This window comes from Natator depressus, chromosome 11, assembly GCF_965152275.1.
Source record: "Natator depressus isolate rNatDep1 chromosome 11, rNatDep2.hap1, whole genome shotgun sequence".
NCBI classification, from domain to species: Eukaryota; Metazoa; Chordata; order Testudines; family Cheloniidae; genus Natator; species Natator depressus.
The window spans coordinates 71,010,116-71,034,709 of NC_134244.1; the positions used below are offsets into that span (position 1 = coordinate 71,010,116).

Consider the following 24,594-nt stretch of genomic DNA (forward strand, 5'->3'; position numbering starts at 1 on the left):
GCAGACAGGCAGAGCTACTGCTGATGGCACTAACACTGGTTTCAAGCAGTGGTAGTCTCCTCCCAGGCAAATTGCATTTCATCCGTTTACACTAAATGGTAGCATCAGTGGGTGGTCTTGGGGTAAATCCCCGATGTTACAGACACACCAGAGATCGAAAGACTTCCTTTCCACAGCCCCCACAGTCTCACTCTGTCCTCCTCTTGTTCTAGGTACCACATACAATTTTGATCGCTGCACCTTCTCTGGGAATGAGTCTAAACCTTTGTGTGTAGAACTGGATGCTAACAACCATCCCCGCTTCCCGGAGTGGATCACCATTCCCCTGGTGTGCATCTACATGCTCTCCACCAATATCCTCCTGGTTAACCTGCTGGTTGCCATGTTTGGGTATGTATTAGATGAGCGGTTCTCTGATGGTGGCCCTCGCAGTCTGCAGAATGGCCAGACAGGGGGGAAATGGGTTCACGAGGGAACTTCCCTCTTAGAAAGTCTACTAAGGAGTGGAAACGCTGGAGAAAGCCCTGTGTTAGACTCCACAGGTTTAACACTCACCAAAGAAGGTCAGAGACTGGGGTGTGTGTAGTGTGCTGTTTAGAGCGACAGCGCCAAGGTTTTCCAGCCTCAAAGAAGGCCTCACTCATAAGTTAAATATCTGCCTTGTTACTGGAAAGAACCTCCCAACCTCACCAAAATAAAAATGGCAGCTCTGCTGAAATCCCAGCTCCCTCAGGTGACTTGCCATCAATAAATCTAAAGCACTAGATGTGGTGCAAGTGCACATGTGAATGAGAAGCATGTGCAATGGTGTGACATGACATGCACAAGAGCCTCTCTCTTTCTGTGAGCTGGTAGGACATGGAGCTGATAAGAATCCTGCTGTTTCAAGGGAATGAAGAACAATGTTCTTGATGACTTAAGTCACTTGCTGGCTCATGAGTGAAGTCAGCAGAGGGACAGCATGATGTCCAGGCAGCATTTGCAGGAGCCACAGATTCAGGTTTACTAGATACACTGACCATCTCTTTGTACTTAGAACTCATATTTCTGTAGCACTTCTCCTCCCGGAGGAGCAGATCTTTACAAACTGACCTGCACATGTCTGGTGCTCCTCTTTTGGGAGACAGCTTGGTTCTTTTCCTGATCGTAGGGAACTGAGGGCAGAATGGCAAGTTTACATTCAGCCCTGTACGAGGAGCATTGTGTAGCTATGCTGTCCTGGGAGGAGCCCTGGGAAGGAACTCATTCTTCTGGGCGTGTTACTCACTGCAGCTTTCTCACTCCTTCATGTCAGCCTATTTCCACTGACAGCGGAATACAGGAGGGTGGACCCAGTACTGTGGCCCCTCCCCCTTTCCTATCCACCCTTTCCTTATCCATGTGTTTGCTCCTGGGGTGGGAAAAGCAGGGGCTGCGCTCTGCACCAGACATGGACCCTAGATCTGGGTAGGTCTTCACTGATTGAGTTGGGGCTGGGGCAGCTTACTGTCCTGCATAGTTGAGAAAGTTTTGCCTTTAGGGTGGAGGGTGGAGGGTTTAGCCCTAGTACAGAGAATGAAAGCATTTTAAAGGGATGTTGTCACTGTATTTTAGGAGGGGGGATATGGAGTTCAGTCGGCCACTCCTAGATTAATCTGAGCGCTCGGGCCCATGATGCTTTTCAATCAAAAGCGCTAAACATGGTGCTGTAGATCGACCAACTCTCTGTTAAATAATTATTATATTCCAGTAGCGCCTGGAGCCCAAAACCAAAACCAGGGCCCCATTATACTGGGGGCTGTGCACACTATACTATGACAGTCCCTATCCCACAGAGCTTAAGTCTAATTAGCAAGTCAGGGTGGGAGGAGGAGAGTATTATTGTCCCCTTTTCTGAATGGGGAAACCGAAAAGAGACCACGTGACTGTCCTAAAAGTCCCCCAGGGCGTCAGTGGCAGAAGAACCAAGGCTGACTCCAGTGCAGTGCCTTAAGTACAGACTGTCCTTACTCTTCAGCTACCCCTGATTGTTTATTACAAGCTTGGGATCCAGCCCTGCAGTGCCTTCCTTTACGGCATGTCTGTAGAGCTCAGGGAGAGTTTGGGAGTAGGAGATCAAATGCTGGATCAGATCTGAATTAACCAAGGGATCTGCTGAGAGGTTTTGATTCTGTCTGTTTCAGGACCGTTAAATTATCCTCTTTGTGGATGATAATCTGGTATTTGTGTAACATTCTACACCTGTGTAATTACTGTCCTATTAACCCTTTAAATGCTGATATGCCCAGACTGCCCCATAATGGATAGCGGGCAGTATGTCTGTGCTCTCCATGGGTTGAATTTAACACATGCTTATGGTCCGAAATAACACTCGGTGGGGACTAAAACATACAATACTCAGATCTGTAGGAGAGTTGTCAAACTTCCCCCAAATGTCCACACATTCAAATAAATGATTCAGTCCAAACTAAGGGCTAAGATTCTCCTGAGTCCCAACATGGCTGCTCAGGAGACTGGGGAGTTCAGTATCCCCCCATTCCTTGCGACTGTGGGCCATGGGGGAGGTAGCAGCAGTTGGAGTAGAATCCAGAATCTCTTTCCCAGGCAGTGGGTTACGATAAGTGGAGAATGGTGGGGGAGGGATAGAATTGGCCACGTGCAGGAGCTACGTTCTGTTTACGTGTGTGCTTGTCATTTCAGTTCCTTCATATTTATTTATATTGTTCCAAAATTACAAACTAGAAAACCACCTAGCATCTATTACCACACCATACACTGCAGCTACATGGGCAAGGGCAATAAAATACATTAGAAGGCACAGACACCTAAAGGTAGTAGAAGCCATGACCATAAGCAAAATACATCCACCATAGTCTTCAGCAGCATCCTCTACCTGCAGCAATTCAAGACAAGAGTTACGAACTGGACCCTGATGAGGTACAGCTTTCTGCACAATTGGCATTTCATGGAGTAGCTAACCATGCTTTGGTCTAGTTTGTGCCCAAATGACACAGCCCATTGTAAGGGGACGAGTTGTGGCTGCTTTATCCTAAAAGCTTCCCAGGGAAAAGAACTATATTCACAATTCCTTCCCTGTTCCTCTATTTGCTCCTGGAGGTGGGTTTGTAATCGGTACTGTGCTATAACAGCACCAAACTGTTACCCAAGTGCATCCAAACCCAAGGGCTGGAGAGGGGTCTGAGGAAGTTCTTACTGTTTCTCATGCTCAGACATACACATGCAGCATAAGTCAATATCTATCAGGGAGGCCCTTTCCTTTCCAAAAGAACATGCACATTTGTTGCTGTTCAATATCACTGCTCACAAACGTTTTTCATTTGAAATTGAAAGCCTCTAATGTTTGCTAAGTATACATCAGAAGGCCCATAGACTCCCCTGAGAGATGTATGTGCCAGTGACTTTAAGGGGATTTGCACATCCATATTGGATAGCATGACAAAGTCGGACTTAATTGATATTGATAGAAAGTTCACATCTTGTGACTAGAAGTTCTGCCACTTGACACTTCAAAGCCAATGGATTATTTCTTGCATCTGGTGCAAAGATTACTAACAAGTCAAAATCAACTGGTACTTTAGCTTTAAAATAAAAGAGTCTTGGCAACCTATGCCATAGTCACATGCCCATGGATCCACCGTCACACCCTCTTCCTCATCCCTGCATAGGCTGGCTGTTCATTGTTCAGCAGGGATGGATGCTGGCTGCGATGTCTTAGTTTTCAGCACCCCCGGGTATGACAGTGGTATAGGAGTGGGCAACTTTTAGAGGAGTTAAAGTGCAATCAAGTTATAGTCACAATGTGTGTGCGCAAAGCTTCTCTTCTCCTTGCCACTTGGGGCATTCATCACACAACCCTGCTGTTCACTTGGAAGAACAGTGCTTTCGGCTCACAGGTTTCACATTCAGGGCTGAACAGTGTGCCATCAGCTCCTTCAGGCTTATCCCTTCCATGCACTCTGGGAGCTGCCATGCCTTAATGTTGTTTATTCAAGCCCAGTTCTTTCGATCATCAATTTTTGCTCTTTGCCAGGTAATCTTTCCGCATTGGTGGCGTCCTCCCATCCGAAGATTTAACTTTTTCCCAGCAGAAACTCAGTTTCCTGTTGCTGTCACATTCTCTGACACTCCTTTTACAAATTTTGTTTCACATTGTAAATGAAGTTAGTGCACCCCTTGGTTTTATAGCTCCTTGTATTTTTCTGACGGGACGCAGTGGCTATTGCAATGTCTGTAAAATCGATACGGGATGTCTGGAAAATATGCAAAGGCTGGTCAGGTGTCTTTCTGCAGCCTCTGAACCCTCAGACTCCTTTACATCTCCTTCTGACGGAGGTAAAGGGCCTCACTGAATCTCTGGCAAGAATAGGGTTAAAGCCACTTCCTAAACACCCAACTGGCCCTTCATTATGCTTAAAATGCAGTAGTTACTGAATGAGAATGACTTAAAACATGGCACTAACCGACTTTCCCACAGGCCTCCCTATGTCTGGCAGAACTGCCTCCAAAGCATGCCAAATGATTTCAGATTGTGCCCATCAGGGAGAGGTTTCTCTTACTCCCATTTTGGAGGTGAACGCTGACCCTGGAATAACCGGTTGGAATAAATCCAGTTCCAGTGCTCAAGCCATGGAGTTACCTGGCTGCAGAGGGAAATGAATGTAGACATGCACAAGCCAGCTGCTTACAAACAGAGCCTGAAGCGATAAATGGAAGTTAGCTGTGGGGTGGGTACTGAGTGTCTGTTCCAGGAGCCACATGCAGTAATTGTGGATGATTAACTCACCTTACTGCATTAACAACTTTAAATGACTCTCCATACCTGGGAAAAGTTGGGCTTCTATATCAGGGAGGTGCTTTTGAAAACTGGACCCTAGAACTTTAATCTTCCAAGATTATTGCTGCTGGTTGCTGGAATTTGCACCCTGTTACCACTTTCAAAAGTGACTTTGGGCATTTGAGTGCTATAGGTATGTAAGCTCCTAAGGCACGTAGGTGCTGTTAAAAAAGTTTGCCTTTAGTCCCTTCACAAAATTAAAATATTTGACCTCAGCGGAGTTAAACTTCGAAAACTAGAGAGAGCCCCCCACCTTTGTGTGGGGTTCTGAATCCCAACTCAGATTTGGATCCAACAATTGTAGCTCTTCTCCATCTCTCTGGGCTGGACTCAAGCCCTGCAGCTTAGGAGGGGCTAGAAATCTAGATCAACATTTTATTAACCATGAGCTGGCGCTTTCCATCAGTTGATCTTGCAGTTCGTACAATACACCGGATAAGTTCTTATTTAATGCGTTCTTTTTATGACTCAATAATAACCAGAATTGCTGCTTTGGTGCATGATTTGTAGCAAACATTCAGTGCACTAGTGCCTTAATGTTCCTGCTATTTATCAATCTGATAAATAGCACAAGCACCATGCTGTATCATCTGTGGATGAATGGAAGAACTCAAGAGACTTCCTCTAGGGAGATATTAATGGCTTTTTATTTTAGATGGGAGTTACCCATGTGTTTAGCATTGAGGAGGCTAGACTGGCCCGGCAGGTAAGTCTGACATCTGAAATGTGCTATCAGTCATTTTTCACCTTATCACAAATCCTTAGGGTAGTGGGTCTTTCAGATAAACAGAGTTAAAAATATCTACTATTTTAGTAACAGATGAACTGATTTTGGTAAAATCAGAATGGACCGGAGCTAGTCAGAAAATAAAAGTCTGTGTGAAACCTGGTGTGACATTTGTCCTAGCTTATCGATCCTCAATTCATGTCGCAAAGCCTGTTTGTCTGCACAGTCTGTGGAGGCCAGGGAGGACTCTGGTAGGTGGGAAGTGTGGTTCTGGCTGCTGGCTTATGGTCTGTGTTGTGGCCAACTGGGGCTCCTGGAGCAGTCTGGGTGTAGACCTACGTGTGTAAAACATGTTGAGGAACCCACAAGCAGAGCGTAGTCACACCTATTAATGTAATATGTGTGTGACTGACTGGTTTCATTTGCTTTCACTTTACAATCAAATCAGAATGGGACTGAGTCTGGACCAAAAACTTTTGCAGCTGTAGCAAGGTCAGTTAGGGGTATGATTTTATTTTTTACAGCATGTTTATACCAATAAAAGCCCTAGTATAAATGCAGTTGTACCAGCTAAAAATGACTTTTGCTGGAATAGATTTCATTTCGCAAACTAGTATAGGTACAGTTTGCCTGTGGGAGCTGTGTCCCCACTTTGCCATTATAGCTGTACCAGCTGACCTTTCTAAGCTTTCCTAGTTTAGAGTAGGCTGTAGGGAGCAAATCTAAATGCTAGTATTCTAAAGGGGAGACTGAGCCAGGTGAGAGGAGTGGGTTGTGTTGTACTTTGAGTTCAGGTCTGTCGGGCAAATAGCAGCCTCTCTGCGATGTGATTACCTGCTGAAAAACCAAACAAAGCATACTTCCATCTATGATTCCTTCTCCCAGGGTCCCCATCTTCTCTGATCATCTGTCAGTTTGTAATAACGCTGCTGGCGGACTCTGGTTCTGCAGCAATAGAGCAAGAATAATGTAGATCGTATCCTGTCTGTCTTTAAAATTGATATTAAAATATAAGGAAATACTATGAAGATGCCAACTACCATCTGGCATACCATATAAGAGCTACAACTCAGTCAAAATGTATCAATATTGGTTTCCTCTTTTCAAATAATATAAACATTTGGTCTGCAAAATTAAGGATTTAATTAATTTTTTTAGAGAACTGGAAACTGAAGGGTATTTCACACTAGATTAGAGAAATGTTCAAGTTTATCTTAACCTTCTGAAGATCCTATTAAGAGCTCTTGAAAGAGACATTTTGAAATATCTCATTTGTCCTTTAATAATAGTAGGGAAAGGTTTGGGGCAGGTACCATCGTTTTGTTTTGTTTGTACAACACCTAGTTCTGGTCCATGACTTGGGCTCCTATAATACTACTCCTAATAATAAACTTGGAGGAGTTGCAGGCTTTGCAAACAGCCTGTTTTCTAGTTTTGCACAAAAATGTAAGAGTTGGCATATATTATTCATGCGACACATTGTCTAGCTCTAGGGCAGCCTGTGTTGTATGGCAAAGCTAGAATAACATCCCCTAAAGCCAGACTGACAAAGCCCTAGCTGGGATGATTTAGTTAGTTGATTTAGCTTTGAGCAGGGGATTGGACTAGGTGACCTCCTGAGGTCTCTTTCGACCCTAATCTTCTATGATTCTATGAGGTAGGTAGAGCTCCATACAACATTTAATCTTTCATTAGTCTTTACTCTGGGTGCCTTTTTTCACAATCAATTTGTATTTTCACTTTCCTCTGCTCCACTTCTTTCTCCATTTTCCAGTCTGTCCAAATCAGAGTCCAACTTTTAAATCCAGGATGTTCATGTGACTGAAACGATGCAAAATCAATTCCACACCCTTGCTAATAGGAAAATTTCTGTTATTTGGATCTAATGAAAATCTTCACTGGATAATAAATTACTAGTGGTACTCTTAGACAAACAGAAGTTTATCTTTTAATCTTCCCCTTAGTTACACGGTTGGATCAGTACAAGAAAACAACGACCAGGTGTGGAAGTTCCAGCGCTATTTCTTGGTTCAGGAGTATGGCAGCCGTTTGTCTATCCCATTTCCTTTCGTCATCTTTGCCTACATCTACATGGTGATGAAGAAATGCTTTAAATGCTGCTGTAAAAAAGAATGCAAAGAGCCATCCATCTGTTGTAAGTAGTATTGTGTGTTGTTTCTACCCCTTGTTAGGGTTCCAGGATGAGCTGTTCCTTTGTCCCCGCACTCATTCCCTTTGTAGGTACCCCTTCCCAGTGCTTGTACTTCTCTCTGGGTAGAATCCCACTCCTAGAATGGGTCACCAGGTTACAGCACCCCTGTTGACCACCAGTGTCCTCAGCAGGTCCCACTGAGTTTTTCTGGCCCAGGTGGCCCTGGATTTCTTTCCAGGAGCCCGGAGTCAGTATGAAAGTCCAGTGGCAGAACACTTTGTTCAATACAAAATATGTATTTATTCATCGGAACACAACAAACAGAGGAAGAGGGTCAAAACAACAAAAGGCCTATACTTATGTCCTCCAGCATAAACCTTACCTTGCAAATGTACCTTGTCCCAGGCAGTCAGCACCCTCTCACTTAGTCAGCCCCAGTCTGTCTCCATCCTGAATCGATAGGCAGTCTCTTACCTATTTCAAAGTCCCTTTCTTTGTCCTGGAACACCTGAACCTGGTGAGTCTGGTTTATGCATCTCCCCAGGTGGGACGGAGGCAGACTTGTAGTAGTGGAGTTGTCATATTGTCCATTTGAGCAGTGTTAATTGAACTTGTCATTGCCTGATTGCTGGGGTGTGTGCTGAGAGTTGCAGCTGGCATTACCCTTAGTGTTCCACAGAGCCAGCCATACTGCAGTGCTCAAACACACAATATTCATAAAAACATTACATATATCTCCCACGTTCTTCACTCTCCTAATGGAGCCAGTGCTGTGGTAAATAGCCTGCAACCACACTACTGTGTACTGTGATCCTGTTGGATCTCCCAAGCTAAGCAACAACTGGATGGGGTTGGTATTTAGATGGGAGACCTTCCAGGGGAAACTAAATAATGTAGGAAGTGACTGTGGTAATTCAGTAGGTTGTCACTGTGTACTGCTGAAGGTACCATGTTTCAGAGTAGATGTAAAATGGAGTCCCTGATTTCTTGTGATGAATAAACTTCCCACTGTGCTTAAAGTCTAAGTTAAAACTTGTCCAGGACCTTGGGGCTAACACCATACTTCTACCTACCTACAACTGCCTTTTAAATTTGCAATTGGACATAATGTAAATTTTTTTCATTTTCTGCTCTAAATTGCTCAGATTTTTGCTGAGGTAAGCAGCTCCTGCATTCCACCCCAAAGGCTAAAGCAGTTCAGTGGTGGGCAGCGTGATCCCTGTACATTCTTTATCCTGGAGGTATTGAGGTATAATTAGTTGATATTTGTAAAGAACTTTTAAAATAATGAAATTTGCACCTTTCAAGGTGCATATGGTGCTTAGTAGATTTCAGAGACTTTCTCCATTAGGGCACTGGTTCAGTTCTAGCCAAGGCCGGCAGTGGCTGAAAATCATTATTTGATGGCTGGGCAGCCTGGCCTGTATATGAAAGGAGTAAATCATCTTAATCCATTTCCTGTCAACATCAGAATTGGCAGTGGTGCGCTCCTGCACAGTCTCGGATGAGGCTTGGGAGTGAATTGAGTCTGAGCCAGCAGCTCTCACACTAAAGTCTTCAACAAGATTTAAATACACGATCACTTCCCCTTTTTTTCCAATCAGTACTTACCTTTTCATAGTTTTCTTCCCCTTCCCCCTCTCTCTCCCCCTGACTTGTTGATTTGGACACTTACATAAGAACAGCCATACTGGGTCAGACCAAAGGTCCATCTAGCCCAGTATTCTGTCTTCCGACAGTGGCCAGTGCCAGGAGCCCCAGAGGGAATGAATAGCACAGGTAATCATCAAGTGATCCATCCCCTGTTGCCCAGTCCCAGCTTCTGGCAAACAGCGGCTAGGGACACCATCCCTGCCCATCCTGGCTAATAGCCATTGATGGACCTGTCCTCCATGAACTTATCTAGCTCTTTTTTGAACCCTGTTATAGTCTTGGCCTTCATGTCACAACACAAAGAGGGTGGCAAAACTATTAGATCTTAGAGGATTGGTGTTTTAATGGCTTAAAATATAAGAGGTGTAGGCCAACTCCCCACCCCAATCTGACCCACTGATATTTATCCTTGCCCTTTATTTATGCTCCTTCAGCTAATGACGCTTGGATGGGCACTATAATACATTATTTAAGGACAGCCTGTCACCAGTGCTAACTTCTCCAGCGGCTCTTCTGCCCTCTGGAGATTGATTGAAAAAGAAAACTAATACTCTCCTGACCACATGGCTGCTGCTGCTAAGTGCGCTATATCAGGAATACATATATATAGAAATCCATGCCTGGCTTTGGGTAAGGCCTCTAACTGTTCTCCCTGCATTTATTCGGTCAGAGAGCACAGATATGAATTGCTTTAACAAGCTTTTCAAATAAATTGGCTCTTGTCTCTGGTATTCTCCCAGCTTTTTGTTAAAGTGCTGTTCATAAGAGAGGAGAGAGATGAGAGCTTCAGATAATTGAGAGGCTTGTTCCTATACATCAGCAGCATGGCTTTTGCCCTGCAGCATCGACTGAAACTTTATTTAGTTTAGGAAAAAGTTACTTGTAGAATGTGCAGGTCCTCTGCACTGTTCGTGGGTTTGGTTGCCCAAATCAGTGTTGCAAATGGTGTTTAGCTTCCACACCATGATAGCAGCCTTCAACTACCCGAAGGGGGGTTCCAAAGAGGATGGATCTAGACTGTTCTCAGTGGCAGAATGACATCTCTGGCAGATGACAGAACAAGAAGCAATGGTCTCAAGTTGCAGTGCGGGAGGTCTAGGTTGGATATTAGGAAAAACTTTTTCACTAGGAGGGTGGTGAAGCACTGGGATGGATTACCCAGGGAGGTGGTCAAATCTGCATCCTTAGAGGTTTTTAAGGCCCAGCTTGACAAAGCCCTGGCTGGGATGATTTAGTTGGTGTTGGTCCTGCTTTGAGCAGGGGGTTGGACTTGATGACCTCCTGAGGTCCCTTCCAAACCTAATATTCTATGATTCTGTTCTACCAGACAGATGATGATCTAACTGTAGAAACTCCTGCTGAGCTGATCTATAATTTATCTTGTACTTCTAGAACCAATGGGAGGACTTAATTAGAGCCAATTTGTGGCTGTTCCAGCAGGGTTGTGCTACTGGTAAAGAGCACTGGGGGCTGCTTAATCCCTGTGCAGTAGGTAGCCATAAGGCTCTAGCTCCAGTGCGAGGAGTGGGGAAAGATGGCTAAGAACTCACTCTTGTGTGGGGTGGACTCCCATTGCCATCAGTGGGATTCAATGTGGGCACAGGGGACTGCTCATACGGAGCAGCTTGCAAAATCAGGGTTTAAGTCACGTGGCAGCCCTGACTGAGGCAGAAGCCTGTTAGGTTGTAGGAGTGTCCATTCAGCATGTCACAGTTCCCGGTCGAGCACCCCACATTGGCCACTCACTAGACTGCTGGAATCTGCTGTCCAGCTGCCTAGCCCTTGGGCTCAGTGCTGACCTTTAGACGCCTCTGTAGCTTAAACACACCCTTCCCAGAACTCCCCCACAAGGTGTGAGCTTTCTAGGTCACTATTGAACTCTCTCAGAAGGCACGTAGTAGTTGTGAGGTATATAACCCGTATAGACACCTTGCCAGTCTCACTATTGCTCTTCTTCTACTTTACATAAAGCACAAGGGAGTAGGGCTCCTTTAGAACATAACATAAATCCTAACCGCAGTTGCCCCTCACCCCTTAGGGGACCGTCTGGATTCAGGTAAGCAGGCAGGGTTCCCAGCTTCATAAGGCATCTACATTCTGGATTGCTTCTCCCTCCTCTTGATCTTGGGAAAAATGGCCCCCCGTAGATCAGCTCCTCTATTTTTATAACCTTCCGGTCTTCTCTGTCAGGTGACACCCTCAGGTGACCAGAGACTCCTCCCAGGTGACTTTGTTACCAAGGTGACCTCCCTCCCCATGAGCAAATGTGATACTTTAAAAACTGGGTTGCCCTGAGTAGCAACCATCTCTTTGTCATTTGGTTAGCTGATCATCAAAGTTTAATGACCCTCTATTGTTAGCCCTATGCTAGCACCCCTCTGGGATTCTAGTTCAAGATCATAGAATCATAGAAGCTCAGGGTTGGAAGGGACCTCAGGAGGTCATCTAGTCCAACCCCCTGCTCAAAGCAGGACCAATCCCCAATTTTTGCCCCAGATCCCTAAATGGCCCCCTCAAGGATTGAACTCACAACCCTGGGTTTAGCAGGCCAATGCTCAAACCACTGAGCTATGGAGGTCAAAAGGCAGTAAGAAGGGGAAGACCAGCCTTACAATCAAAATGGAGTTTGCAGTCTGACACAGGTACATACAGAGTTCATAATTACACACAGAATGACTAAATTGTGAGGTTCCCCAAATTGTCACACAGTGTCACTCGCATGTTTGATGTTTGCCTGAAGCCAGAAAATCCACACTTCATTTAAAACCTCTCCAAAGCTGAATGCTTCTAAACCTCCAATAGTGTCCATTTGGAGGTTGGAGTGGAAATGTGGGTCAATTCCTCTTTTTAATACAAACCCAGTTAGCTTGTCCTGTCCCATGACCATGCAATAAAATACATTTATGTTCTATTTACATTATCGCTGCTAATTTTCCGTATGCAGAGAAATGAATTCCGTTAGCTCTGGTGAACAGAATCACTGGCAGGCTTTTTCACATTTCAAAACAGTAGAGGCAAATTAAGTTAGTCTAATGCCTTTTTGTATTTCTCAGGTTCAAAATATGAGGACAATGAAACGCTCGCATGGGAAGCTGTCATGAAAGAAAATTACCTTGTCAAAATCAATTCCAAAGCAAACGACTCATCAGAAGAGTATGTCTGTTTTTTCTCTCTGCTATACTCTTAGACTAAACTTCACTTCTGCAAACTTTTTTTTTAATAAGAAAAACAAAACCTTTTTTTACATTTAGAAAGTCTGCTTATACACTATATATTAATAAAAGCAGCCTAAAACAGCTCACCATTCTGCCTCAAGTAAAATATTGGAGATTTTACAATACATTGGTTGCCTAGGCTGTTAAATTTTCATTACAATTTTGCAAATTTGACATGATACATTATTCACACAATATGTGCTGAATACAGGGCCGGTGCAAGGCTATTTTGCGCCCTAGGTGAAACTTCCACCTTGCACCCCCCCCTTCCCTTCCCCTCTCCCCGGAGCATCGCTTATTATAAATTTTCAAAAATGAATACTGCATAATGTGGCATTGTTCATTAGAATTAATACACGTTCGGCTTGAAAATTTATTAATTTCATTATTTAGTCTACATATTTAATGAAAATAAATGAATAACCTGACAGTGTTGATATTGTTATTGTTTTCACTTTGCACAACATAGCATGGATCTTAAAATAAATCACATACATTATACACAATACACTGTCACAGAGTAACGTTATAATTTAGAATTTATTTTTCCATGCTTTCAGTTTAGCAAATTTAGAAACAAGTTCCTCCAAGTCAATGCTGCGAGCAATGTCATGTTCTATTAGCAAGGTAGATAGCCCAACAAGTCTTTGTTGCAACATTGATGTTTGCATTTATGTTTTTATCAACTTGAGCTTCGAGAAGCTTCGCTCACCACTGGCCACAGAAACTGGCAGAGTCAAGAGGATGCAAAGAGCAATAACTGTGTTGGGGACACTATCTGTCAGCTTATTTTTCCATATGAAGTTCAATACATCTTGCGGTGATGTACTTTTTGGACTCATCTTGAAATAGCTTGCAATTCATTGCACAAGTCAAAGGCATCAACATCTTTGGATTCACCGTGTTGCAAAGCTTGCTTCAGATTCAAGCAATGTTCCATAATTTGCTTTGGTGTTGTTTTTGCAAACTATAAACATCATATAGGAAGCCAAATACTGAACTAATTTGCTGCATCAATGTGAATCTTTCTTCAACCAAATGTATTGCTGTGTCGATGACTGCAAAGTAAAAGTTCACTTTGAATTTTTCTTTCAGATTATAAATAGGTTCGTCATCTGCCTCATATGTGAACTGCTTTCTCTTTTTTCTAATACGGATTGGATCTGGTTCAAAAAGTGCCAGTATATCCAACTCCTCCGCAAGTTCACCTGCATCTACCAATGTTTTCTCCAAGTCTGCGTCACTTCTTGGAGTGAAACTTCTTGGTTTCTCCAAGTTGATTAATGGCGTCACGTGTGTCGAATTCTTTCACTTGAAGTTGTTTGCTAGTCATGTTGATCTCAAACAATATGTCATTCCACACAACAAGAGAAAGAAGAAACTTGAAACTAGAAATGGCTTTTGGAAGATCCTTTGCATCAACTCGTGATGTATTGCCAGGTGATCCTGTTAGAGTAGTGTCATCATAGATCTCTATCAGAGTATCATAGATGTCACCAAGCTGATAGCGAAGAGGTTTCAAGGCATCGATTCGACTTTCCCATCTTGTTTCACTCCATAGCTTACCTGTGAGATTAGATTCGTAGTGTGCTAGAACTTCACAGCCACGTGTAGAAGCTGAGAAATACACATAAACACGCTGAACTAAATCAAAGAAGGCAGTTGCCTCCAAGCAACATTTTGCAGCATCATTAACAACCAAATTCGATGTGTCTGTATTCGCACTGTCAATCTTGGCAGGACCATCCTGGGATGGATGGAGAGACTCAGCTAGGAAGTACTGCAGGTCCCTGCTTGCCCTACACTCCTCTCCCTCTCCAGTACCGCATAGTTGGAGCCAATCAATCGCTATTTGTATTTGAAGCCATTAGTGCAGCTCTACATTTCCCTTTAGCCCTGATCTCTCTTTGGGGCACAGTGTCTCTCTGGCTTTGTCCCTCTCTCCCCGCCTGCATCCCAGTTTGCAGAAAGCCCCAGCCCAGGGCAGCTCCGACCATTCCCCTGCTGACAGAGGCTGGGGCAGGGAGAGGGGCACTGGGGCAGCTCAGCTCTGTGGGCTGCCATCCTCTCCAGCTGCCCGCACACGAGGGGAGCACGGACCAGCAGGCACCCGAGCTGTGGGGAAGTGCTTACGTTGGCCAACACACCAGCATCCTCTTCCTCCAGTGGGCCGCCACGCGAGGCTCATTTGTTCTCGGGGGGGAGGGGAGTGTGAATGCGCTCTCCGTGCCCCCTGCTGGGGCTGAGCATGGAGGCTGAGCCAAGGCAGACGCCCGTTTCCTCGCCAAGCCCCGCTGCCACTGGGCTCGCTTTTTGGCACCCCCAAATCTTGGCGCCCTAGGCGGCTGCCTAGTTCGCCTAGTGGTTACACCAGCCCTGGCTAAATAAATTTATTTATGTACAATTACATACCAAAAATGTCTTCCATTAGCTTGCTAGGGCAGACTTGGGCAAATCACCTCTCTGTGCCTCAATGTTCCCATCTGTCATGTGGGGATAATCATAGAATCATAGAAGATTAGGGTTGGAAGAGACCTTAAAGCAGGACCAACCCCAACTAAATCATCAATTGTCAAGCTGGGCCTTAAAAACCTCTAAGGATGGAGATTTGACCACCTAGGTAACCCATTCCAGTAGTTCACCACCTCCTACTGAAATAGTTTTTCCTAATATCCAACCTAGACCTCCCCACTGCAACTTAAGACCATTGCTCCTTGTTCTGTCATCTGCCACCACTGAGAACAGCCTAGCTCGATCCTCTTTGGAACCCCCCTTCAGATAGTTGAAGGCTGCTATCAAATCCCCCCCTCACTCTTCTCTTCTGCAGACTAAATAAGCCCAGTTCCCTCAGCCTCTCCTCATAAGTCATGTTATCTCATCATAGAAGGCAATCAGGTTGATCAGACATTACTTGTCCTTGGTGAATCCATGTTGACTGTTTCTGATCACATGATTTTTCTAGGGACTGAGGTGAAGCTGACCAGTCTGTAGTTCCCCGGATTCTCCTTCTTCCCTTTTTTAAAGATGGGCTCTATATTAGCCTTTTTCCAATTGTCTGGAACTTCCCCCAATCGCCATGAGTTTTCACAGATAATGGCCAATGGCTGTTCAATCACATCAGCCAACTCCATCAGCACCCTCAGATGCATTGCATCCAGCCCCATGGACTTGTGCATGTCCAGCTTTTCTGAGTAGTTCTTTCACCACTGAGGGCTCCTCACCTCTTCCCCATACTGTGCTGCCCAGTGCAGCAGTGTGGGAGCTGACCTTGTCCGTGAACAGAGAGACAAAGCATTGAGAACTTTACCTAGGTTGCCTCCCCCATTCAGTAAAGATCCCACAGTTTTCCTGACCACCTTCTTGTTGCTAACTTACCTGTAGAAACCCTTCTTGTTACCCTTCACATCCCTTGGTAGCTGCAACTCCAATTGTGCTTTAGCCTTCCTGATTACACCCCTGCATGCTCAAGCAATATTTTTATGCTCCCTCCTAGTCATCTGTCCAAGTTTCCACTTCTTGTAAGCTTCCTTTTTGTGTTTAAGTTCACTGAAGATTTCTCTGTTAAGCCAAGCTGGTCGCCTGCCATATTTGCTATTCTTTCTGCACATCGGGATGGTTTGTTCCTGCACCCACAATTAGGCTTCTTTAAAACAAAGCCAGCTCTCCTGGACTCCTTTCCCCCTCATATTAGCCTCCCAAGGGATCCTGCCCATCAGTTCCCTGAGGGAGTCAAAGTCTGCTTTTCTGAAGTCCAGGGTCCGTATTCTGCTGCTGTCCTTTCTTGCTTTTGTCAGGATCCTGAACTCAACCATTTCATGGTCACTGCTGCCCAGGTTGCCAGCCACTTCTACTTCTCCTACCAATTCTTCCCTGTTTGGGAGCAGCAGGTCAAGAGGAATCATAGAATCATAGAATCATAGAATATCAGGGTTGGAAGGGACCTCAGGAGGTCATCTAGTCCAACCCCCTGCTCAAAGCAGGACCAATCCCCAATCAAATCATCCCAGCCAAGGCTTTGTCAAGACTGACCTTAAAAACTTCCAAGGAAGGAGATTCTACCACTTCCCTAGGTAACGCATTCCAGTGTTTCACCACCCTCCTAGTGAAAAAGTTTTTCCTAATATCCAACCTAAACCTCCCCCACTGCAACTTGAGACCATTACTCCTTGTCCTGTCCTCTTCTACCACCAATAGTCTAGAACCATCCTCTCTGGAACCACCTCTCAGGTAGTTGAAAGCAGCTATGAAATCCCCCCTCATTCTTCTCTTCCGCAGACTAAACAATCCCAGTTCCCTCAGACTCTCCTCATAAGTCATGTGTTCCAGACCCCTAATCATTTTTGTTGCCCTTCGCTGGACTCTCTCCAATTTATCCACATCCTTCTTGTAGTGTGGGGCCCAAAACTGGACACAGTACTCCAGATGAGGCCTCACCAATGTCGAATAGAGGGGAACGATCACGTCCCTTGATCTGCTCGCTATGCCCCTACTTATACATCCCAAAATGCCATTGGCCTTCTTGGCAACAAGGGCACACTGCTGACTCATATCCAGCTTCTCGTCCACTGTCACCCCTAGGTCCTTTTCTGCAGAACTGCTGCCTAGCCATTCGGTCCCTAGTCTGTAGCTGTGCATTGTGTTCTTCCGTCCTAAGTGCAGGACCCTGCACTTATCCTTATTGAACCTCATCAGGCTTCTTTTGGCCCAATCCTCCAATTTGTCTAGGTCCCTCTGTATCCTATCTCTGCCCTCCAGCATATCTACCACTCCTCCCAGTTTAGTATCATCCGCAAATTTTCTGAGAGTGCAATCCACACCATCCTCCAGATCATTTATGAAGATATTGAACAAAACCGGCCCCAGGACCGACCCCTGGGGCACTCCACTTGACACCGGCTGCCAACTAGACATGGAGCCATTGATCACTACCCACTGAGCCCGACAATCTAGCCAACTTTCTACCCACCTTATAGTCCATTCATCCAGCCCATACTTCTTTAACTTGCTGACAAGAATACTGTGGGAGACCGTGTCAAAAGCTTTGCTAAAGTCAAGAAACAATACATCCACTGCTTTCCCTTCATCCACAGAATCAGTAATCTCATCATAGAAGGCGATTAGATTAGTCAGGCATGACCTTCCCTTGGTGAATCCATGCTGACTGTTCCTGATCACTTTCCTCTCGTGTAAGTGGTTCAGGATTGATTCCTTGAGGACCTGCTCCATGATTTTTCCGGGGACTGAGGTGAGGCTGACTGGCCTGTAGTTCCCAGGATCCTCCTTCTTCCCTTTTTTAAAGATGGGCACTACATTAGCCTTTTTCCAGTCATCTGGGACTTCCCCCATTCGCCACGAGTTTTCAGAGATAATGGCCAATGGCTCTGCAATCACATCCGCCAATTCCTTTAGCACTCTCGGATGCAACTCGTCCGGCCCCATGGACTTGTGCACGTCCAGCTTTTCTAAATAGTCCCTAACCACCTCTTTCTCCACAGAGGGCTGGCCATCTACTCCCCATGTTGCGATGCCCAGCGCAGCAGTCTGGGAGCTGTCCTTGTTAGTGAAGACAGAGGCAAGAAAAGCATTGAGCACATTAGCTTTTTCCACATCCTCTGTCACTAGGTTGCCTCCCTCATTCAGTAAGGGGCCCACACTTTCCTTGGCTTTCTTCTTGTTGCCAACATACCTGAAGAAACCCTTCTTGTTACTCTTGACATTTCTTGCTAGCTGCAGCTCCAGGTGCGATTTGGCCCTCCTGATTTCATTCCTACATGCCCGAACAATATTTTTATACTCTTCCCTGGTCATATGTCCAACCTTCCACTTCTTGTAAGCTTCTTTTTTATGTTTAAGATCCGCTAGGATTTCACCATTAAGCCAAGCTGGTCGCCTGCCATATTTACTATTCTTTCGACTCATCGGGATGGTTTGTCCCTGTAACCTCAACAGGGATTCCTTGAAATACAGCCAGCTCTCCTGGACTCCTTTCCCCTTCATGTTAGTCCCCCAGGGGATCCTACCCATCCGCTCCCTGAGGGAGTCGAAGTCTGCTTTCCTGAAGTCCAGGGTCCGTATCCTGCTGCTTACCTTTCTTCCCTGTGTCAGGATCCTGAACTCGACCATCTCATGGTCACTGCCTCCCAGATTCCCATCCACTTTTGCTTCCCCCACTAATTCTTCCCTGTTTGTGAGCAGCAGGTCAAGAAAAGCTCCGCCCCTAGTTGGCTCGTCTAGCACTTGCACCAGGAAATTGTCCCCTACGCTTTCCAAAACTTCCTGGATTGTCTATGCACCGCTGTATTGCTCTCCCAGCAAATATCAGGAAAATTAAAGTCACCCATGAGAACCAGGGCGTGCGATCTAGTAGCTTCTGCGAGTTGCCGGAAGAAAGCCTCATCCCCCTGGTCCGGTGGTCTATAGCAGACTCCCACCACTACATCACTCTTGTTACTCACACTTCTAAACTTAATCCATAGACACTCAGGTTTTTCTGCAGTTTCATACCGGAGCTCTGAGCAGTCATACTGCTCCCTTACATACAGTGCTACTCCCCCACCTTTTCTGCCCTGCCTGTCCTTCCTGAACAGTTTATAACCATCCATGACAGTACTCCAGTCATGTGAGTTGTCCCACCAAGTCTCTGTTATTCCAATCATGTCATAATTCCCTGACATCACCAGGACCTCCAGTTCTCCCTGCTTGTTTCCAAGGCTTTGTGCATTCGTATATAAGCACTTGAGAGAACCTGCTGATCGCCCCTCATTCTCAGTATGAGGCAGGAGCCATCCCCTCACAGACGTTCCTGTTCCTGCATGATCCCTAGTTGGTTCCTCCAGCACTTGCACCAGGACGTTGTCCCCAACACTCTCAAAAAATTTCCTGGATTGTCTGTACACTTCTGTATTGCTCTCCCAGCAGATGTCAGGGTGATTGAAGTCCCCCATGAGAACCAGGGCCTGTGATCTGGAAACTTCTGTTAGTTGTCCAAAGAAAGCCTCATCTACCTCATCCTCCTGGTCTGGTGGTCTATAGCAGACGCCCACCACGACATCACCCTTGTTGCTCTCACCTCAAAACTTAACCCAAAAATTCATGCTTTCCTCCTTTTTCAAAGTGCTTTGAGATTCATTGATTGAAAGTGCTATATAAGAGCTAGGTAGTATTTTTACATAGATTAATGGAGAATACCAGCCATGTAACCATGAGAAATAAGGTTATACGTAGGTTGCGGGGATTCCAAGCTGACCAGAAATCTTTACTTAGTACTAGTAGTAGATGGGGTCTCCAATTTTTAGTTGGGACTTGAAAGGTTAATTATGTCCTAAGGCTATGGGTAGCTTCAGAAATCCTTTGTCAAATCCTGACACTTGGCTGATCAGCCTCAGAGTTCCTTCAGGAATCACCTCAGCATTTTTAAAGCAACAACTAAGTCTGACAAACTGCCAAGAAAAAAAGAAATGTATACAGACCAGAGTCAGAGAACAAAGTTGTCAAAAGGCATAGGACCAAATTTTTAGAGGTATTTAGGTACCTAATTCCCATGGAGAACACGCATGCAACTTTATTCAACGTGCTACTGAATATAAAAGGCTTTATTTTGTAGCAACCCTCCAATAGTGTCTAGGTGTTCTTCATTTCCATTTTTGGCATTGAAAAGCTGGTAACTTTGGGTGAAGGGTTTCACTAGTGCTAGGGCACTAGCTTTCCTGTTATGGACATTCCATCCTTAAAGGCATAAGTAAGACTTTCCATATGCTGCTCAGCATTAAGTTACAAGCTAGATGTATTCAAATTGGAGTGGCCAAATTTTGAGCCAAAAGAGGTCGTGTAAGTAACTTGCCAAGAGCAGCACTGACAGTAATTTATACATAGAGTTGTAATCAAAACCAGGTGCATACAGCCATAATGACTTGTCTCATCCTGGAAAGATGAATGGGAACTATTTGAGTTCCCAGGAGATAACACCTGCAGTCAATATCAGCCTTGTCATTAACCTTCAACTATGTGCATTCAGAGTGGAAGATCATTCTAGGATCCAAGAGCCCATAGTTTTCTTTGGTCCAAATTTTAGGTGTTCCTATGTGACTAGATGTCCTGCCTTAAATTAATTGTATGTAATGTTCTGCTGCCCAGTTTGGCACCGAATCAAGGAGTAGATGCCAATTGCTAGTTTAATTTTTAGTCCCACATGGCTCATTTTGGTATTTGTCATCTCTTCACAGGATGGCACATCGATTTAGACAACTGGATATGAAGGTACTTTGTTTTTGATTGGTCTGGGGAATATGTGGCTATCTGATATGACAGCTAGTGGCATATATAGAAACTGGAGCCCCGTATTTATGCACTGTTTACACTTAACTGTAGTCAGATATTATTTTCTTAGGGCTGTACTTTCAAGGTATTGTCCTGTGTTGGGGGCAGTGTGGAGGTACGCTGCCCAGATGGGCATGCTAGGAGGCACTGTGCCTCAAGCAGAAAACTGTGTGTGTGGCACAGACCTCTGATAAGATTACAACATCCACATGAGGTCGCTTAGATGCTAAGAAGCATCTAGTTGTGCTGAAGAATGAAGGAGCAGATATTTTCTAAGCTCTGCAAAGGTGGAGAGAGGCCATGCTGTGCTGCTGCTTCTAAGAGCTTTATTAGGTAGGATTTAATTTCAAAATAGTGCCTTAAACATGTCTTAAATGAACTGCCTCAAAGCAATGTACTTGTCAGACCTGTTGCTTGATTACTAGAAAACCACTGGAGAGTTCTAAAGCGGAAGGGAATGTCAGGGTTGCATAGTACTGAACAAGGTGTTTTCCCCCATTGTAAATACACTTTGAAGGCAGAAACTTCACACGGCAGTGTGCGCTGTCGCCTGTCCAGTTAATTCCATCAAGCAAGATTCTGATCCCCTTACAGCACCTTATCCATGAGTAGTCCCACAGACTTCCCAGGAAGTAAGTTATGTCTCAGTGCAGGTAAGGGTATCAGGTTGCCCCCAGAGTTTGCTCTGTGTGCATCTGAGTGAAAGAAGCATTGGAGGAAACCAATGTAAAAACATAACAATCTTTACAGTAGACTGGTTTCCACAAAACTCCAATGACCAGATCCCGTCTCAGGAGTAAATGCAGATTCAGAGTAATTTGGAGTCAGTTGGTTTCATGATGCCTGCTTGTTAAATGCATGAAATATGTATGCATTAGGACTCACTACATTTATTGACTGATGAAAATTGTAATAGTTGTTGTCCTTCCAAATGGACTGTACCGGGGCAATGTTTGAAGAGGCACTTCTATTGCTCATTAGGGCTATTTCCCTGTGAAAAATAAATATAAGCACTGCATTGTTTATCAGCACAGCTGAGTTTATCTAGTAAATGCAAATAGCATTGGCTAATGCTCAGTCACTAACAGCCGGCATTCAGAGGGTAACCAAAGAAACAGGAGCTTAACTTGGAGGTGCCATGGGAGTTATTGTTACTGTTTTACAACCATTCCCGGGCTTTTTAAAGGACTTACTGCTTATATGCCTCATACATCTTTCTGCCTGTTATCCAAGCTGCAAAAATGCCTTGGAATAAGCTAGGCTGGCTTCAAACTAACATGAATCTTGATTTGTTTTTGTTTTTAGCTTAATGATCTGAAAGGCCTTCTGAAAGAGATTGCTAACAAAATAAAATAAAAGCAGCTTGAAAGCAGAGGAGGCAAACCTCAGCAATGTAAGCTCACTTTATTGACTAACATACAAGAGCATCTCCGGTGCTTAAATGCATCTGTCTAATAGAGAGGAAGGGTTCCATTTGACATTGGTTACTGATGCTTCTATTTATATCTTCAGCATTAAAAAGGGAACACTAGGCCCTGGATTTCTTTCTCACTTGGTCATTCTGGATTAAATCCAAGGATATGCTATCACCATCTTTAATTTCCAGACGGTAATTTAAAAAAAAAACCCTATTAAACCCCATCAGAATTGTCTTGTTTTGACCCCTGGTTTGCTGAAAAGCTCCAAGCTGAACCAATTTATGTATTATTTATACTAGAGGCCCCAACTGAGATCAGGGGTCCCATTGTGGTAGGTGCTGTACAAACACAATGAAAGTTCTTGTCCTGATCAGCTAAATCAAAAAGACAGACCCAAGGGGATGAGAGAGCATGGATTATTATTCCCTGGGACTATGGCATAGAATGTAACTTACCCAGAATGACATAGGAAGTTTATAGCAGAGCTAGGAACTGAACCAAGATTTCCCAAGTCCTAAGCTAGTACGCTCACCAACAAGGCTATCCTTTCTCTCTCAGCAAATTATCCACTTCCTTTGATAGATTTCCTTATTCTTCTTCAGTTTGTGATTGTCTGGTGTTACTGAATGGTGTGAGGGATTCAGAGCCCTTGGGATAGCAAAAGGAATTTAAGATGCCTGACGAAAAGACTAGAGTGATGTAGAACAACATCAAAACTAGCAATGACTAGCATCTTCCTTTGCAGAGAAAACGGAATAAGAAATGTGGTTGTGTGGAAGTGAGGACTATCTGGAATTACTATGTCAAACTAAACTTTAAAGCAGGGGTGAGCAAACTATGGCCTGCGGGCCACATCCCATTTATTTCGGCCCTCAAGCTCCTGCTGGGGAGTGGGGTCTGGGACTTGCCCCGCTCCGACGCTCCTGCCGGAGAGCAGGGTCAGGGGCTGCTCTGCACATGTGTGCCGTGGATCCGTGTGGCTCCCAGAAACAGCGGCATGTCCCCACTCTGGCTCCTACGCGGAGAAACGGCCAGGGGGCTCTGCACACTGCCCCCACAACAAGTGTTGCCCCCACAGCTCCAATTCACCAGGAACTGCAGACAGTGGGAGCTGCAGGGGCGGTGCCTGCGGACGGGGCCGCGTACAGAGCCACCTGGCCGCACCTCCATTTAGAATCCAGAGCTGGGACATGCCACTGCTTCTGAGAGCTGCTTCAGGTCAGTGCCGCTTGGAGCCTGCACCCCTGAGCCCCTCCTGCGCCCCAAACCCCTCATCCGCAGCCCCACCCTAGAGCCTTCACCCCCAGCCGAAGCCCTCACCCCCCTGCACCCCAACCCCCTGTCCCAGCCTGGAGCCCCCTCCTGCACGCTGAACTCCTCATTTCTGGCCCCATCCCAGAGCCTGCACCCCTAGCCAAAGCCCTGACCCCTCCCCTGCCCCGTGCCATAAAATCCTGCCCCATCCCTGATCCCCTTCCTGCCCTCCAAACCCCTTGGTCCCAGCCTGGAGCACCCTCCTACACCCCAAATCCCTCATCCCCCAGCTCCACCCCAGTGCTCGCACCTCCAGCCGGAGACCTCACCCCCTCACACCCCAACCCTGTTTCCCCTCCCGCCCTCCGAACCCCTCATTTCTGGTCCCACCCCAGAGCCTGCACCCCCAGCCAGAGTCCTCACCCCCTCCTTCACCCCAACCCCAATTTCGTGAGCATTCATGGCCCGCCATACAATTTCCATACGCAGATGTGGCCCTCAGGCCAAAAAGTTTGCCCACCCCTGCCTTAAAGGCACAGGGCTCTCTTTCAGGGATTGAAGAGATTTGTTCCTTGTAGAGAATCATTTTTGCAAGTGCAAAATGAACCTTAAACACTACCAACTCAATTCTCTACTCGCTCACAGTGGGGGTATTATTTTATACCCACTTTGCACAGAGGTAAATGATTATATAAGGCGCAATGCCAGAGAGCCCCATGGGGGTAAACTGCACAGTTCGAGGAAAGGGCTTAGTCTCTCCAGTCCTTAGCCACATCCTTAGATGTAGTGAATCTGAAGTTGTTCAGCTTGTAAGTTAGCTCAAGTCAGGTAAAAGGTCTAAACTCTAGTCTGGTAGCTTGGAGACTACTCTGGTTCCTAGGGGATGAAGTATAATGGAAGTTGAGGATGCCGGGTCCACCTGAAAAATGGCTTACTGCTTGCTGGCAGCTCAGTGAAATCTTCCTGGTGCTGTGAATGCTCTCTTGCGTATGAGCTGTCCAGGTTCTGAAGCTGGGCTCCCACAA

The 24,594-nt window shown here is 45.3% G+C and overlaps 1 protein-coding gene across 1 annotated transcript in view; it reads left to right on the forward strand.

Moving 5' to 3' along the window:
* Nucleotides 1-24,594, forward strand: part of TRPM8 (transient receptor potential cation channel subfamily M member 8) — a 116,349-nt gene that overhangs the window by 89,713 nt on the left and 2,042 nt on the right. Inside the window, exons 22-26 of the mRNA XM_074968163.1 lie at nt 213-390; nt 7,526-7,716; nt 12,420-12,519; nt 20,804-20,837; nt 22,203-22,290. Of these exons, the coding sequence (XP_074824264.1) occupies nt 213-390; nt 7,526-7,716; nt 12,420-12,519; nt 20,804-20,837; nt 22,203-22,253 (554 nt within the window). The 3' untranslated portion in view covers nt 22,254-22,290. The remainder of the gene's footprint in view (nt 1-212; nt 391-7,525; nt 7,717-12,419; nt 12,520-20,803; nt 20,838-22,202; nt 22,291-24,594) is intronic.